Source organism: Hypomesus transpacificus, chromosome 18, assembly GCF_021917145.1.
Source record: "Hypomesus transpacificus isolate Combined female chromosome 18, fHypTra1, whole genome shotgun sequence".
Classification (NCBI taxonomy): domain Eukaryota; kingdom Metazoa; phylum Chordata; class Actinopteri; order Osmeriformes; family Osmeridae; genus Hypomesus; species Hypomesus transpacificus.
The window spans coordinates 2389550-2403393 of record NC_061077.1 but is presented as its reverse complement, the minus strand read 5'-3'; the positions used below and the strand labels follow the sequence as shown (position 1 = coordinate 2403393).

The window sequence follows — 13844 nt, the reverse complement described above, 5'->3', positions numbered from 1 at the left end:
GAAAGACACCAATCCCGTTGACAGCCTATTTAGGAGAAAATGGGTCTTTGAGAGTTCAAAAGAAATAACCCCAGTTAGTTAACAGTATTGGTAAGAATCAGTGACCATAAAACTACTTCAATAGTGCATCACTCTTTAAAACTTGTGTCCAACGTTTTTGTCGCCATGCAAACGCTTGCTGTGCGTTACATATTTACAGTTTGAAAAAAATGCTCCCTCCCATTACCAAATTAATCAGTTTTAATAACTAAATGATCGGAGAATTATGGTCAATTCGAAGGACAGGAATCACACGTGATTAAATTCTTCGCAGATTATATCAGACTGCTGTCCTCGTAGCCCCCACCCAACCCCACACCCACTGTTTCACGGGTCTTTGTTTCTGATCTTCTAAATCCCACCCACTTGAAAAGAAGAGAAGAAAAAATCACTCTCTCGCGCTCACACAGGCGCTTTCACTAGGACCCAAGTCGTTAAAGTGAATGCTGGACCATAGGATGGAGACGGAAAGTTGTTTGTCTTTCTCTTCACCGGCAAACAGGACAACGCCGGCAAACTCACCGGGTATAGAGCACGCTTCGGGCTCATTTCTTCCCTGTGATGCGCTACAGAAAACATCGCAACATCTTCAGCACCGTCTCAGTCTGCGGGGTGATTTCTACAACTCCTCCATGGGAAGGTTTAATGACACTCCCGTGGACTTTACGCACGGCACAGGCTCAACGAACCCTCGCGCTTCACCCTCCAAACACACTAAGTACTTGGATGATATTAACCAGGACCAAAAAGGTTTATCGATATCCGGAAAGGGCTCGTTTTATGACAACAATTCAGAAGGTAAGTTGACATTTGATTCAATTACTTAACCCAATTGTGGCCATGCATGGCACAAACACACAGTGGCATTAAGGATAATAACACGGATGTTAAAACCGTATAGGCCTACATATTTTATCACAGTTTTAGTCAATTTTTTTAAATACATTTCTTGGGAAATAACGCGTTCAACAGTTAGGCTAAATGGTTCAATTATATTATGCTAACACAACGTGATCGTGAAGGGCTGAATAAACCATATAATTGACAAATGTCAAAGACAGTGCGTTTTTCCTGCAACCTCGAATTTTGGCACAGGCCAAGGCCGTTCACAAGACCATCTCACCAAAATGTTTGGTAACTTCTAGAAATGTATTTCTTCACCAATCAATATTCTACATTTCACAATTATTAAGTCAGATATAAGGTAACATTTACAAAAGAGAAGCATTATTACATGAAAGTCAAATTCAATTTTAAATAAGACTAACCTAACTATCTCACAGTTGGCGGCGGACACACTCCCAACATAATAAACATGTCAGCAAGTATTCTTTGCACTTGACACTCGTTTTCCCAATTAGTTCTGATGTTAAGTGAAGCGGGTTAAAGGTCAGTTTGGCAGCCGTCTGCAACCATGATTAGTGGGCTATCGGCCTTTTCGCATTCAACCCCGCCGTAGCTTATACTAGACTATATGTCTAACCAAATATGCAGTAAAGAAAAAGACAATGATATTATTTAGAATTCCGAAAATTTTGCATTGCATCTGATCGACGGCAATGATTCGAAATTGAGACCTCTGCCATCACTGGTCACGACTCACAATAATGACCTCAAAAGAGAATTTCCCCCATATGTGGATGGGCTATTAATGCATTTTCTTTCCCAACATTATCAAACCTTAAGGTTATTGAGCTGAAACTATAAAATGTGGAAACATTTTTGTTTACAGAAAAAGGAAATAGATTAACAGGACTGAAAACGAGTTGAAAAGTATTAATTGTTCAAATCAATAATGATACAGTGCACAGGATAAAGCAAATGTTGTATTTCTATATACCATCATATTAAACCAATACAGAATTAAGAAATCCATCGATGTTTGTAGGTATTAATTTCAATGTGCTAAGGAAGGGAATTGGATCTGATAATAACTTTCTGACATCTATATCCAAAATAATATAGCAGTTTAATTAATGTATTGCCAACTATAACACAATCATGCAACAGCACAGTCCTCAATTCTTTCTAGTCCACTATCTGCAATCCAGTAAATGTCATGCTCGGTTTCACAGAAGTCTTTGTCGCACATTATTAACAAAACACAATAAAGCACTTCCTGTGGCTTTGAAAAAATAATTTTACACCACTTGCACATTTCCATTTCTGTACTTTACATTAGTCTACTCTACAAATGAGCGCACACACACACATACACACACACACACACACATGCATACATTCTTAAAACTACAATTTGTCTCACGATTATACTATTTTATAACAAAATAATCCGAGCCGGTGATGTGGTTGTATGTGAATAAAAGTGTGTGGCCTCTGACTGGAGCTGTGTTCTTTTTCTGGGTCAGATTTGGGAAGAGATAAAATGTGTCCACGCATGGCACTTCATTGCTGGTGACCATTTTGGAGCACAGACCCACACACACACCTTCAAAGGCAGACATGTCTTCCTGTTTTGTCTATTGCAGAAAGGGGAGGATTAGTATGGGACTGGTTACGAGGACTGTTTCATGGCGATGCTAAAGCAATGCAAGATAGTAAAGGAATGTAATTATAATGGACAGAGGGGACACCCTGGTTCTTGTAAATTCACTGTCATGCACCCTGAGGGATGTGTGAATTGTCATTTTCATGTGTAGTTTCCATGGTAAAGAATTTAACAGTTAGGTGATTATATGTAAAACTCTGTTGATGGTTTTTATTATAATTTTGGGGGATTCTCCATATTGAAATTGTACATATTTTCTAGATGTAGTGACATGGAACCCTATAGATCCTATGGTGCAGTACGTTATGTCCAGAAGTGGAATGCCAGGGGGAAAACATCTCAAGTTTCTCCTATGATGTCACCGTATTGGAATAGCATTGTTCATCTCATACACATGAACACATGTTCATTTTGACTTTATCTTGAATGTGTATTTTAATATCTCCAATTACAGTGGGAGAAAGGATGTGGGATTTTGACAGGTTAAAAGCTACTTCTCTCTTTCTCCCTCCTGCCTGCAGAGTCTGTGGAGAATCTTAAGAGAAAAAAATATACTCTTTTCGACATGAATCTTGATGGTGTGAGCTTGGATGTAATGGACATGGAGAGGAATGTTAGGTTGTGGTGAAAAGCTTGCTTTGTTTTGTCCTAATTAAATTAAGCGAAAGCTAAAGCACTATTCTCATCAAATGTCCCCTGTGACACGAGACTGAAGACAAAGAATTCCCACCAGAGACTCATGGAGAAACAATAAATCTGAACAACATCCAACAGTTGTAGAGAACCAGGCACAGGTTTTAGAGTTAGTATACGAAAGGCTTTGAAATATGAATATATATTCTGAAGATGTGCAATATATGTTAGAATACAACCATAGCCATTTAAACTGTAAGCTTCCATACAGCTTACCAGTGCTCTTGGACCTGATGAGGGCTTCTGCCATTTTGGATATTAGAATATATTGTGATCACACAAGCAGAATTATCACAGGGCTTAACAGGTTTAGCTTATTTGTTCAGAATTTTGACTACAGCATAATATATTAAATTTCATTTCTAGTGAGAGAGATACAAAAAAAGTGGTAAACATTAAGTTAAAGAAATTAATTAGATGTCCTCATAACTACTCCAAACATGACATCTGCATGAACTCAACAAACAAAACACATGCAAGTCTGTTTTCTTTACTGAACTTGTCAAAACAGTGGGAAACAGTGTTTTCAGAGAGCAGGAATGTTGTGTCTGGTCAGATCAATAACCAAACCATAACAGGATAACAGGATAACTATATCTAAGCTAGGTTAACTGTTAAATGTCCAACTACTGATTTTTGAGCACCTCGGGTTTGGGAGTTAGGAGATCATTGAGACAACATGGGAAAAATCTTTAGTTTGTAACCCAACTTCCGCTGCCTGGTCTTAGTCATATCTCCTGAGTAAAGCTACATTCACGTAGCTGTTTCCTGTTTATCATGTAGATTTCTATGGTGTGCTGGGTTTGTATGAACAGTTCTGTTCTAAAATTACAACTGCTTACTAGATATGCTTCACGTGTGTTTATTTCCCTTAATTGCATACATTTAGAATATGCATTCATAAAATATAACTAACTGTTTTACTATGAAATGCCTTTATCTCCCCCTGATCCATATCTGTCTTTGGTTTCCCTCAGCCACAGAAAAATCAGCCTCCAAACCGATGGCCTATTCTGTGATTGGCTCCGACTGCTGCATCAAGCTGAAGGAGCAAGCCAATGGTCTACCAGGGGAGTCCATTGCTGACTCCATCGACCTATCAGGCAAGAACAAGAAGCGTCGTAATCGCACCACCTTCAGTACCTTTCAGCTGGAGGAGCTGGAGAAGGTGTTTCAGAAGACCCACTACCCTGATGTTTACGCCCGAGAGCAGCTGGCCCTTAGGACAGAGCTGACAGAGGCCAGAGTACAGGTAACACAAACCAACTACAGACTATGGATAAAACATTCAACAACTTTAAGACCAACCTAACAATAACTTACATTTAATACTAGTCTATATGCCAATTTAATACTAGTCTATATGCCAATAAATAACATGCCTTGCTGCATACCACATGTCAGTTCAATGATTCTCTCTTCAGTCAAATGCATTCATTGCTGTTCTCACTAGACTCCTTTCATAAAGAACGGTACAAAATATATAGATGATGCTGAAAAAACACGAGTAAAAGAGGGGTGCCGAAAGATGTTTAACAAAGTTAACGTGTGAAATGAACGAAGTTGAAACCCGATTACAGATGCCATGTCCTGGTTCTCCATTCCGCAGGTGTGGTTTCAGAATCGCAGAGCCAAGTGGAGGAAACGCGAGCGCTACGGCAAGATCCAGGAGGTGCGCAACCACTTTGCAGCTTCATACGATCTCTCTCTCCTCCCTCGCCATGACACATACCAGGTACACACTCACATATAGGTTGCTGATGGCAACTGTCGCAATAAATGCTGCCATAATTTGACATCATCACGATGTCTCACACAGTCTTTCATTAACCAGCTGTCTCGACCTAAATCTGTGTCTGTTTAATTTAATTAACCAATCACACAAACATTTAATTACATCAGTTGAAACCCTTTTTTGGTAGGAAATGTTTTAAGGCATGTCTGCAGAAAGGATTTGCAAGGTCCTTTCAAGGGAAACGTAACGAGCGTGACCTTTGACCCTCCCCCCAGATGCAGAGCAACTTGTGGCCGGGGGCGGGGGCAGGAAGTGGTGGAGGGGCCGGCGGGGGTTGCGTCCTGGGAGCCGCAGATGCCATGCCATCCTCCTGCATGAGCCCCTACATGAACTCCCACCCCCACAGCAACCTCCCTGGCTTCATGGGCATGCCTACGTCTCCCAGCCACCCTCACCACCATCACCACCACCCACCTCACCACCCAGGAATCAACAGCCTCTACTCCCTGCATAGCTTCCCAGGGGGCCTCGGGGCACACTCCTTTGAGCCTGGGCCAGACACAGAGTACAAGCCTTCAGGTCTGGTAGCCCTTAGAATGAAAGCCAAGGATCCCAGCAGTCTTCTCTCCTGGCCCACATGACCACCACAGTGCCAGCTTCATTACATGCACTGACTGAGCCACAAAAGCATCTTCACTTTTATAAACAACCCTAAACCATATACAGTCGTACAATCGCAGTATCCCTTCTAAGATACCGGTCCCCCTTTATGCAACACTGCAGTGTTGTCGTGACATGGCAGTTCCTACGGTAGGAAAAGGGGCTGAAGTATGATAGACTGATGTGAGGCCAGTGCAAAAGCCTCGCTAAGCGTCACCGTGAAAGCAAAGAGACCAAAGAACGACAAAATATGTTATTTAAATGTGTAAAAATGTGTAAATGTGTAATCAATATATGCATTATGTTGTACTTAAATAGTAGTTCTAGTGTGTGACCAATAATAAAGGTTTTCAACTGTCATTGACTCTGATCTTCCAATAGTAAAACTTGAATGTCTAGTGAATGTCCTCCCTCCCTGAAACTTCTAGCTTGGCTGTAGCTGTAGCTCAGTGCTACAAAAGATAGTTGAGTAAACTAATGGTCATATTTTCTCAGTATTTTGTGTCATTTTAAGGCCAAGCGATTTACAGGCGGGAGAGCGTAAGCAGGCAAACCCATCTGGTGATACCCAATGTTGCAATGTTGGGCCTTTTTGTGGAAAGACGGTGAATGGGCTGCCTCGTTTCACTTCAGAAGACCTTCAACTGACACCCAATGCATCATGGGAGAGTGGCAGCCAACGTTAATGAAAAACTAACGGGGTGACTGCAACCCTCTATTGATGATGTATGTGGGCCGCTCTTTCGACCAATTTGCGTCAAGAGAGAGGGTTCTCCCACTCACATCTGGCAAACCAAATGAATGATGATGAGCTGCAGTCCCACTGAAGTCACTAGTGATTAGTTAGGCCCAGCCCTGGTAAATTCGTTTTTATCTTTAGCCAAGACAGGCCTTGATGGGTGGTAATTAATTATCCGCTACCTGCCATTTTCCTTTTGGAATTACACACTACACTACACAATTGATTGATTGTTCTGAGTGTGCTTTGAGAATAATTTTACAAGTTTATCTCAGTTCGTCTACTGATGTGACTCTATTTTTTGTCCACTGCAAACTAGGACAAATATTACTGATCTGATGTAGAGGCCAATATTCATGTAGAATGAAGCATCACCGTGGCTTCGAAAAACACTGCATGTCTACTCCATGTCAACTGCTCTTACGTGACGCTCACAACCTGGGTTACATTCGATAAAAAGTCATCAGTGGATCAAGCATAGCGTTGACTCGTTTTAGAAGAACACAGATCTTTCAGAGATGCATTCATTCCCCCGGTGTATAGGCTGCTGTGGGAGAATACTTTGGTACTCTCTTCCCGGCAGTGAGTTCAGTGTGACAGGCATGCTGGAACAGATTAGCCGCCAGTCTCCTACTCTGTGCCGGAGCTTTTGGCAAGGCAACATGTGGTTCCAATAGAGTAGCGCGCAAAACCATCAGAAACACTTTCTACAAGCCACAGCCTCAAATTCCTGCAGGCTGCAGGGGGAGGCGGTGGCGTCTCGTTGTAGCTATACGCAGGCCCGTTGATTCAATCCCAGATTAAGTGGAGGAGATAAGAGAACCCGATGCAGGGGATAAATAACTGATGAGATGGTCATCTTGAAGAAAGCATGGGATGTAGAGTGATACTGGTGCTAAGGGGTCAAATGTAACATTTAAACAGAGGAAACAGTTTAAAATCGATTTGACTTGAAAACAGTAAAAAATATCTAAAGTTGAAGTCAAATTTACCATTGTTCTGGCAATTGCACAGTAGCTATACTTGTAATTATAAGTAGATCATTCACATTTAAAGATAAAATTGCTGAATTAAATAGCTGTGTGTTAGTGACATGGAGGATGTTGCAAAGTGCTCCTCAGTGGGCCAGGAGCTTATATCTATGGACTCTATAAATCAGTGCTTGTCGGCCTGCAATGCTGCTTGTCGTTAGGGAACGAGTCCCAGTCATCTAAATCAGGTAGAGTGGCACATAGCTAGGTGTGTAATTTCTCCTTTATCTCCATCTTCTCTCTCCCTGTCAGGGTCACTATGTGACATGTCACTGGAGCTTGTACATCAACCTCATTACAGCAACAAAAAGTATGGTGTGTCATTAAAACTGGTTAAAGCTGTCAGACAACTATAGTTTGAAATGCACTGCGCGCTTTGATCCACACTTAAGATTTACCTTTACCTTAAGCAACATATAAATTAAGGCCGCCATGTAGATATTTGTTTAAAAAAGCTTATTCATTTGGTCATCAACAGTTTTACCTCTATTAAACACATACTTTGCAACATACAGTTTATCCTCTGGTAACTCTACACAGTTATCAAGGAAAGTAATGGATTTAAGAGTTGGGTGACTGTCTAGTTTATGGTAAATCGCGCATTGAAGGAGAACAAACACTTGGTCAATAGGTTGGGATGAATCAGTTTGAGGATTAGAATGATAGCCTTGCAGCCTACAACCTATAAATTGTCAAGTAGTCAACTAATATTCATATGCAACAGTCATGTAATACAAATCTTTTTTACAGTCTGCATTAGCTACATTTTGAAATAAAACAGTTGCCTGAACCTCACGGTGTTTAAATGTCGCCATCGTGTGGAGACAGACCCAAATTGCAAGTAAGAACCAAGTAAGTTTCTGGGTTCTGGGTTCTTTGTTTCGTACGTAGGATGCACTGCAGACATAACTAGGTGGGGCCGTTAAGGAAATATTTCAGACTGTCCTTACACATTCACATATGAAATGTTCACGCACGAATTCATATAGAATCAATATAATTCATCATCAGCTTACCGTATGTGTAAGTTTTCAGTAGTAATGCGGGTGTAAACATTTCACGTGAATGTGCTTCTTATCTGTCGATGCAAGCATTTCACATATGTGGATGTAAGTTTTCAGTATTATGGATGTGTGTGAACGTTTCATATGTGAATGTGTTTCATATGTGCTTGTGTAAGGACAGTCTGAATAATGTTCTTAACTGCCCCTAATACATCTCAGAGCAACATGCGGCCTGTTGTTAACACTCACAATCTCACACTCAAAAATGCCAGCGCAAATCTTTTTGGGCCGTCTGTCTACCTGGTGCGAAGAGAGAAGAAAGCGAGGACAGAGAATGTTTCAGAAGGAAACCTATGACATACTCATCTCAATAGGCCCTGACAGGTGAGACGGGTGTTTAGGGCGGACTGCTACTGGCTGACTGGTAATTGGGTTAAGAGATTAACTGTGTTGTATTAGACGGGATTGGATTAGATTGGTGAGGCGTGCTCAGGTCATGTTTACGAAACCGTTTTGAGATCAGTATATTTTTTTGTACATTGAGCACTAGCAGTAATATTTAGAAAACACCATTGACAAAAAATCACTTTATCCGGGCATTTGGAGAAACAGAAGAAAGGGCGGGACTTTGGTACTCTATTCTTCCAATGAGACACAGGAGGCGGATCATAGTCGTAGTACTGTCAAAATGGCGCATGTTGTTGTTTTGCCGCAGGGTCAGTGAATTTTCTAAATCGCCATTTCAGTAATTTGTTGCAAGCCATTACAAAAACAACATCGTAAAACTTTAGGCGTTCTAAGTTCTCTGCAAGGTGGACTGAAATGAAAGGAAAAGAAAGGTCGCCGATAAAAAAGCGCTCACGGGCCCTGGATGATATCCGAGACAGGGGAGGAGGCCATCCAACCAGCAAGAAAATGGGGGCTATCTCAGTTTCCAGTGGGAGTAATAATGGGAATAGCGCTACGAAAAGTGACGGAGGATCCACGAGAAGGAGCTTAATCGGAGAAAAGAGAGACAGGGATTTTGACGGACATGTATCTACTCGAACTGGAAATAATCATAGTTATCCAAATGCTGCTGTTAGCTCTCTAGGTAAGAATCACAATCTAAACCTGACGCTCGATTTAGCAACGCCAAGGACCAATTCACGCGGAGAGCAAAGAGCTCAACCTCCCATAAACGAAAGTGAGTACAAAACTCTAAAAATCAGCGAACTTGGCACCCAATTGAGCGATGAAGACATAGAAGATGGCCTTTTTCACGAATTCAAAAAATTTGGGGACGTGAGTGTCAAAATAAGCCGAAGTAACGACGAAAGAATAGCATTTGTTAACTTTAGAAAGCCAGAGGATGCCAGAGCTGCGAAACACGCGCGGGGGAGGTTAGTCCTCTATGACCGTCCTTTAAAAATTGAAGCGGTGTACATTAACAGGCGGAGAAGCCGTTCTCCAGTTGAAAGAGACCCATATGTTACACCTCCAGGCCACAGGCATTTGCACACACAGAGACCGCTTTCTCCAACTGGACTTGGATATAGAGACTACCGGCTCCAGCAGCTGGCTCTCGGGCGCCTACCTCCTCCCCCGCCTCCCCCTTTACCAAGAGACTTGGAACGGGAGAGGGAGTTTGCTCTTTTTGAAGCAAGGGCACGCCCAGCGTTCATAGCAGAGCGAGCAGCTTTTCGTGAAGAGGATTTTATATCTCCTGAGGATGACCAAAGAGCCAATAGAACATTGTTTTTGGGCAACTTGGACATAACAGTTACAGAGGCCGACTTGAGGAGAGCATTTGACAGGTTTGGGGTCATAACCGAGGTGGATATAAAGAGACCTACCCGTGGGCAAACCAGCACATATGGGTTTCTGAAATTTGAAAACCTCGATATGGCCCACCATGCCAAGCTTACCATGTCTGGCAAAATAGTGGGCCGCAACCCCATCAAGATTGGATATGGTAAAGCTACCCCCACTACACGGTTGTGGGTTGGGGGACTTGGCCCTTGGGTCCCCCTTGCAGCTTTGGCAAGAGAGTTTGACCGCTTCGGTACCATAAGGACCATTGATTACCGAAAGGGGGATTCCTGGGCCTACATCCAGTATGAGAGCCTGGATGCTGCTCAAGCAGCGTGTACACACATGCGTGGCTTTCCACTGGGGGGCCCAGAGAGAAGACTAAGGGTAGACTTTGCGGACACCGAACACCGCTACCAGCAGCAGTTCCTGCAGCCTTTACCCCTTCCACCGTTTGACATGGTGGCCGAATCGTTCGTTCACCGCGCCGCCCCTGAGCCCCTGAGGGTCAGGGAGAGGACTCCACCGCCTCTGCACTTCCGAGAGAGGGAGCTGTTCCCCGGAGCGGAGTGGCCCAATCCCGCCCTCCGCGAGCGGGTGCGAGCCACCGCCTTCGAGCCTCTGGAGCACTTTGAGCGCGAGCGGCGTCCTCGGGAGCCGTGGTCGCTGGAACGGGAGCTGCAGGGCCGAGACCCTGCGCGGAAACGCCACATTATGGACGACGGACGCCACCTGGAGTGTTCTCCCGACAGCACGGAGCGGACCGTTCGACGGCGACGGCCCTCCCCTGAGGGCAGCCCCGGGGGCAGCAGCAGGGAGGGGGGCCGCTTCAGTGACTCAGACGCCCCCCGCGGATCGACCGAGCATCACCGGCGCGCGAGCGTCACGACAGCCTGGAGCGAGGGGTGGAGAGGAGAACCAAGGGTCAGGGTCTCTCTGACAGGGGACCCCCCAGCAGCGGCTTCTTGGCCGGAGAACGCAAGCGAAAAGCGGGCGACGGCAGCAAAGGACTGGCCAAGAGAGAGCGTTCGGAGCAAGGCTGCTCTAAGGGAGGCCTGTCATCCAAGCAGGAGAGCAGCAAGCTGAGCTTAGCCTGGCAGGGCATGCTGCTCCTAAAGAACAGCAACTTCCCCGCCAACATGCACCTTCTGGAGGGCGATCAGGGCGTGGCCGGCGACCTCCTTGTCGACGGCATGACGGGGAGGCAGGTGAGCGAGCTGAAGATCACCCAGCGCCTGCGTCTGGACCAGCCCAAACTGGACGAGGTGTCTCGGCGCATCAAAGTGGCGGGCCCCGGCGGCTACGCCGTCCTCCTGGCGGTCCCCGGGAGCACGGAGGAGGTGTCGTCTTCGGACCCCGCGGCGTCCACCCAGCGCCCGCTTCGCAACCTGGTCTCCTACCTAAAGCAAAAGCAGGCGGCCGGTGTCATCAGCCTGCCTGTTGGGGGCAGCAGAGATAAAGACCACGCGGGGGTTCTCCACGCTTTCCCTCCCTGTGATTTCTCCCAGCAGTTCTTAGATTCCCCGGCCAAAGCTCTGGCTAAAACTGAGGAGGACTACCTCGTGATGATTGTAGTCCGTGGGGCATCTTAACAATCAAAAACAAAAGCAAACAACTAATGTTGGAAAGTTGGAAAAGGCTCTTTGTCTGTAACTATTGCATGCTGTGTGTGATCTGCATCGGGATAGTATAGTCTGGGGCTGGTATGGGAGTGTTTGTGTTCCTATCATTTTCACCAAAACCACGTTTTTAAGAATGTGTCATTGGGGTACCCTGTTTTATAAAGGGTATGCTAATTTCAAGCTAATGTAGCAGGTAGCATTAGGCCCATTCATCAGGAGCATTCAGATATGTAAATCCGTTGGAGAATGAGGAAGAATAGGAATAAAATAAAAGTTTAAATTATGTACAAATGAATCTTTTGGTTTTCAAAAATGAAAACAAACCACTGTGAGTAGTCCCATTGCAAAATATTCACCGTATTGGCTATCTTTAGTGGTAGTGTACAGCCTACAGACATGGTTTATGCTTAATACAATCATTTGAGAAAATATTTGCCACTAGACTACAAGTCCTAAACTATCAGTCTTGTCTATTGAAATAGGTAAATATTAGTAGCCTTTGAACCCTGTCATTGTACGGGCTTAAAGAGTGTTCAACATTAATCTGTATCTCTTATAAAGTGTTTTGTGCAGGTAACATGCACTTAGCCTAATATTGTTGGGTAAAAATACAACAGTCTATTGATAAACCGTACTTCCGAAATATTTCCTCTTTTTCTGTACAACTAGGCCTACATGGAAATGATCTCATATTGGTAACACAGTCCAAACACAGATGCAGCCCTTTCATGTGTTGGTAGAGCCTAGTTCGGCCTATGTGTGTAATTATTAAGAACTACTGCAATGTCTTGAGACTATACAAGACAGGATTGTCTGAACAACACTACAGAATGGGTTGATTCAAAATTATGTTATTAACACGTTTTGCTTGCTACAATTTGGCAGCAAAAATTGATGAGGTTACACGATCTGCTGAAGTTTTTCTAAAAATTCATAGGACTTCTTTGCTAGTTAAGGCCCTAGATGCCACAGAAAGGCAAGAGAAAGAAAAGCCAGACATTGTTTCATTAGAGTTGGAATTCATAACTTGATTATAATGTTATTGTCATACATACTATCTTACCCCCTAAAAATGGTAGTTTAATGTGACCAATTCTGTTTGTGATAAAATGACTGTAAAGCAGTGTACTGATATTTCTCCTATTAATGTTATTAGGTTAATGATGCATCGTAAATGTCAGAATATTAGAATTTTAAAGCTAATTCAGATGTAGAGAATATATCTACTGTATGCACTAACCGTAAATATAATGATTTCTTTTTGCCATCCATATATACATTGAGGGCAACTAAATTTGTATTTGTTACACTTGGTAGTGTTGTATGTGCAATTTTAGTACAGAACTACATCTCGGTTTTAAACGGGAGTCTTTCAGCTTTAGCTGTCACCATATTTTCAGTGGTTTACTTTACAATGTTTTTTTTGTGTGCCATTTTTAGATTTATTTTAAATTTATAGCCTATTCCGATGTATTTTAGAAATAGGGATCATTTTAAATTTGTAAAAAAAATACAAAAAAAACATGTCTGGTAAAAAACAAACAAAAACCACAACATTGTAAGTGTGCCTGTCACACCCATCTCGACCTGTGGACTCGAAACAACTGTCGGGCCTGAACCCTCCCAGGAACTTCTGAGGAAGAGGAAAACATAGTGTTTGTGCATTTTCGCTAATAAGGCAGCTTTTGAGTTGTGTGTCTGCGTTTGTGATGACTGTTCAATTTTAAGTGGAAAAATATCTCTTGCCTTGTGCAATGTACACCTAATTTCATGGGAAAGAAAAAAGGACTACCCACATGTGGCTTATTCCAAGCTGCACGCATACATTCAAGTGCATTCGTTCACTCGTGACCGAATATCAATAAATTGCTTCATTTGAGGGAAACTTGTATTTGCCATGGAAGTAAATTGAAGAAAACTGCTCTCCCTGCTTTGTTGTGTTTCCAAGGAGTTGTTGTCACTTGAATTGTTGTCGCCGCACAATCGCCACGGAGACAATGTTAGAACCCGTGAAGAGACCT

General features: G+C 43.2%; 2 protein-coding genes across 2 annotated transcripts; both read left to right on the top strand.

Annotated features, from left to right (window-relative positions):
• Window positions 1-497: 497 nt before the first annotated feature.
• alx3 (ALX homeobox 3) lies at window positions 498-5617 on the top strand. Its single transcript, XM_047040340.1, has 4 exons — window positions 498-837; window positions 4219-4493; window positions 4851-4976; window positions 5252-5617. Exons 1-4 carry the CDS (start codon window positions 498-500, stop codon window positions 5615-5617), a joined length of 1107 nt encoding a protein of 368 aa, XP_046896296.1.
• A 3461-nt stretch (window positions 5618-9078) lies between these two features.
• rbm15 (RNA binding motif protein 15) lies at window positions 9079-13347 on the top strand. Its single transcript, XM_047040338.1, is given in 2 exon segments — window positions 9079-11051; window positions 11054-13347. Coding segments are annotated over 2 exon segments (2559 nt in total). The 5' UTR covers window positions 9079-9232; the 3' UTR covers window positions 11794-13347.
• The last annotated feature ends 497 nt before the right edge of the window (window positions 13348-13844 follow it).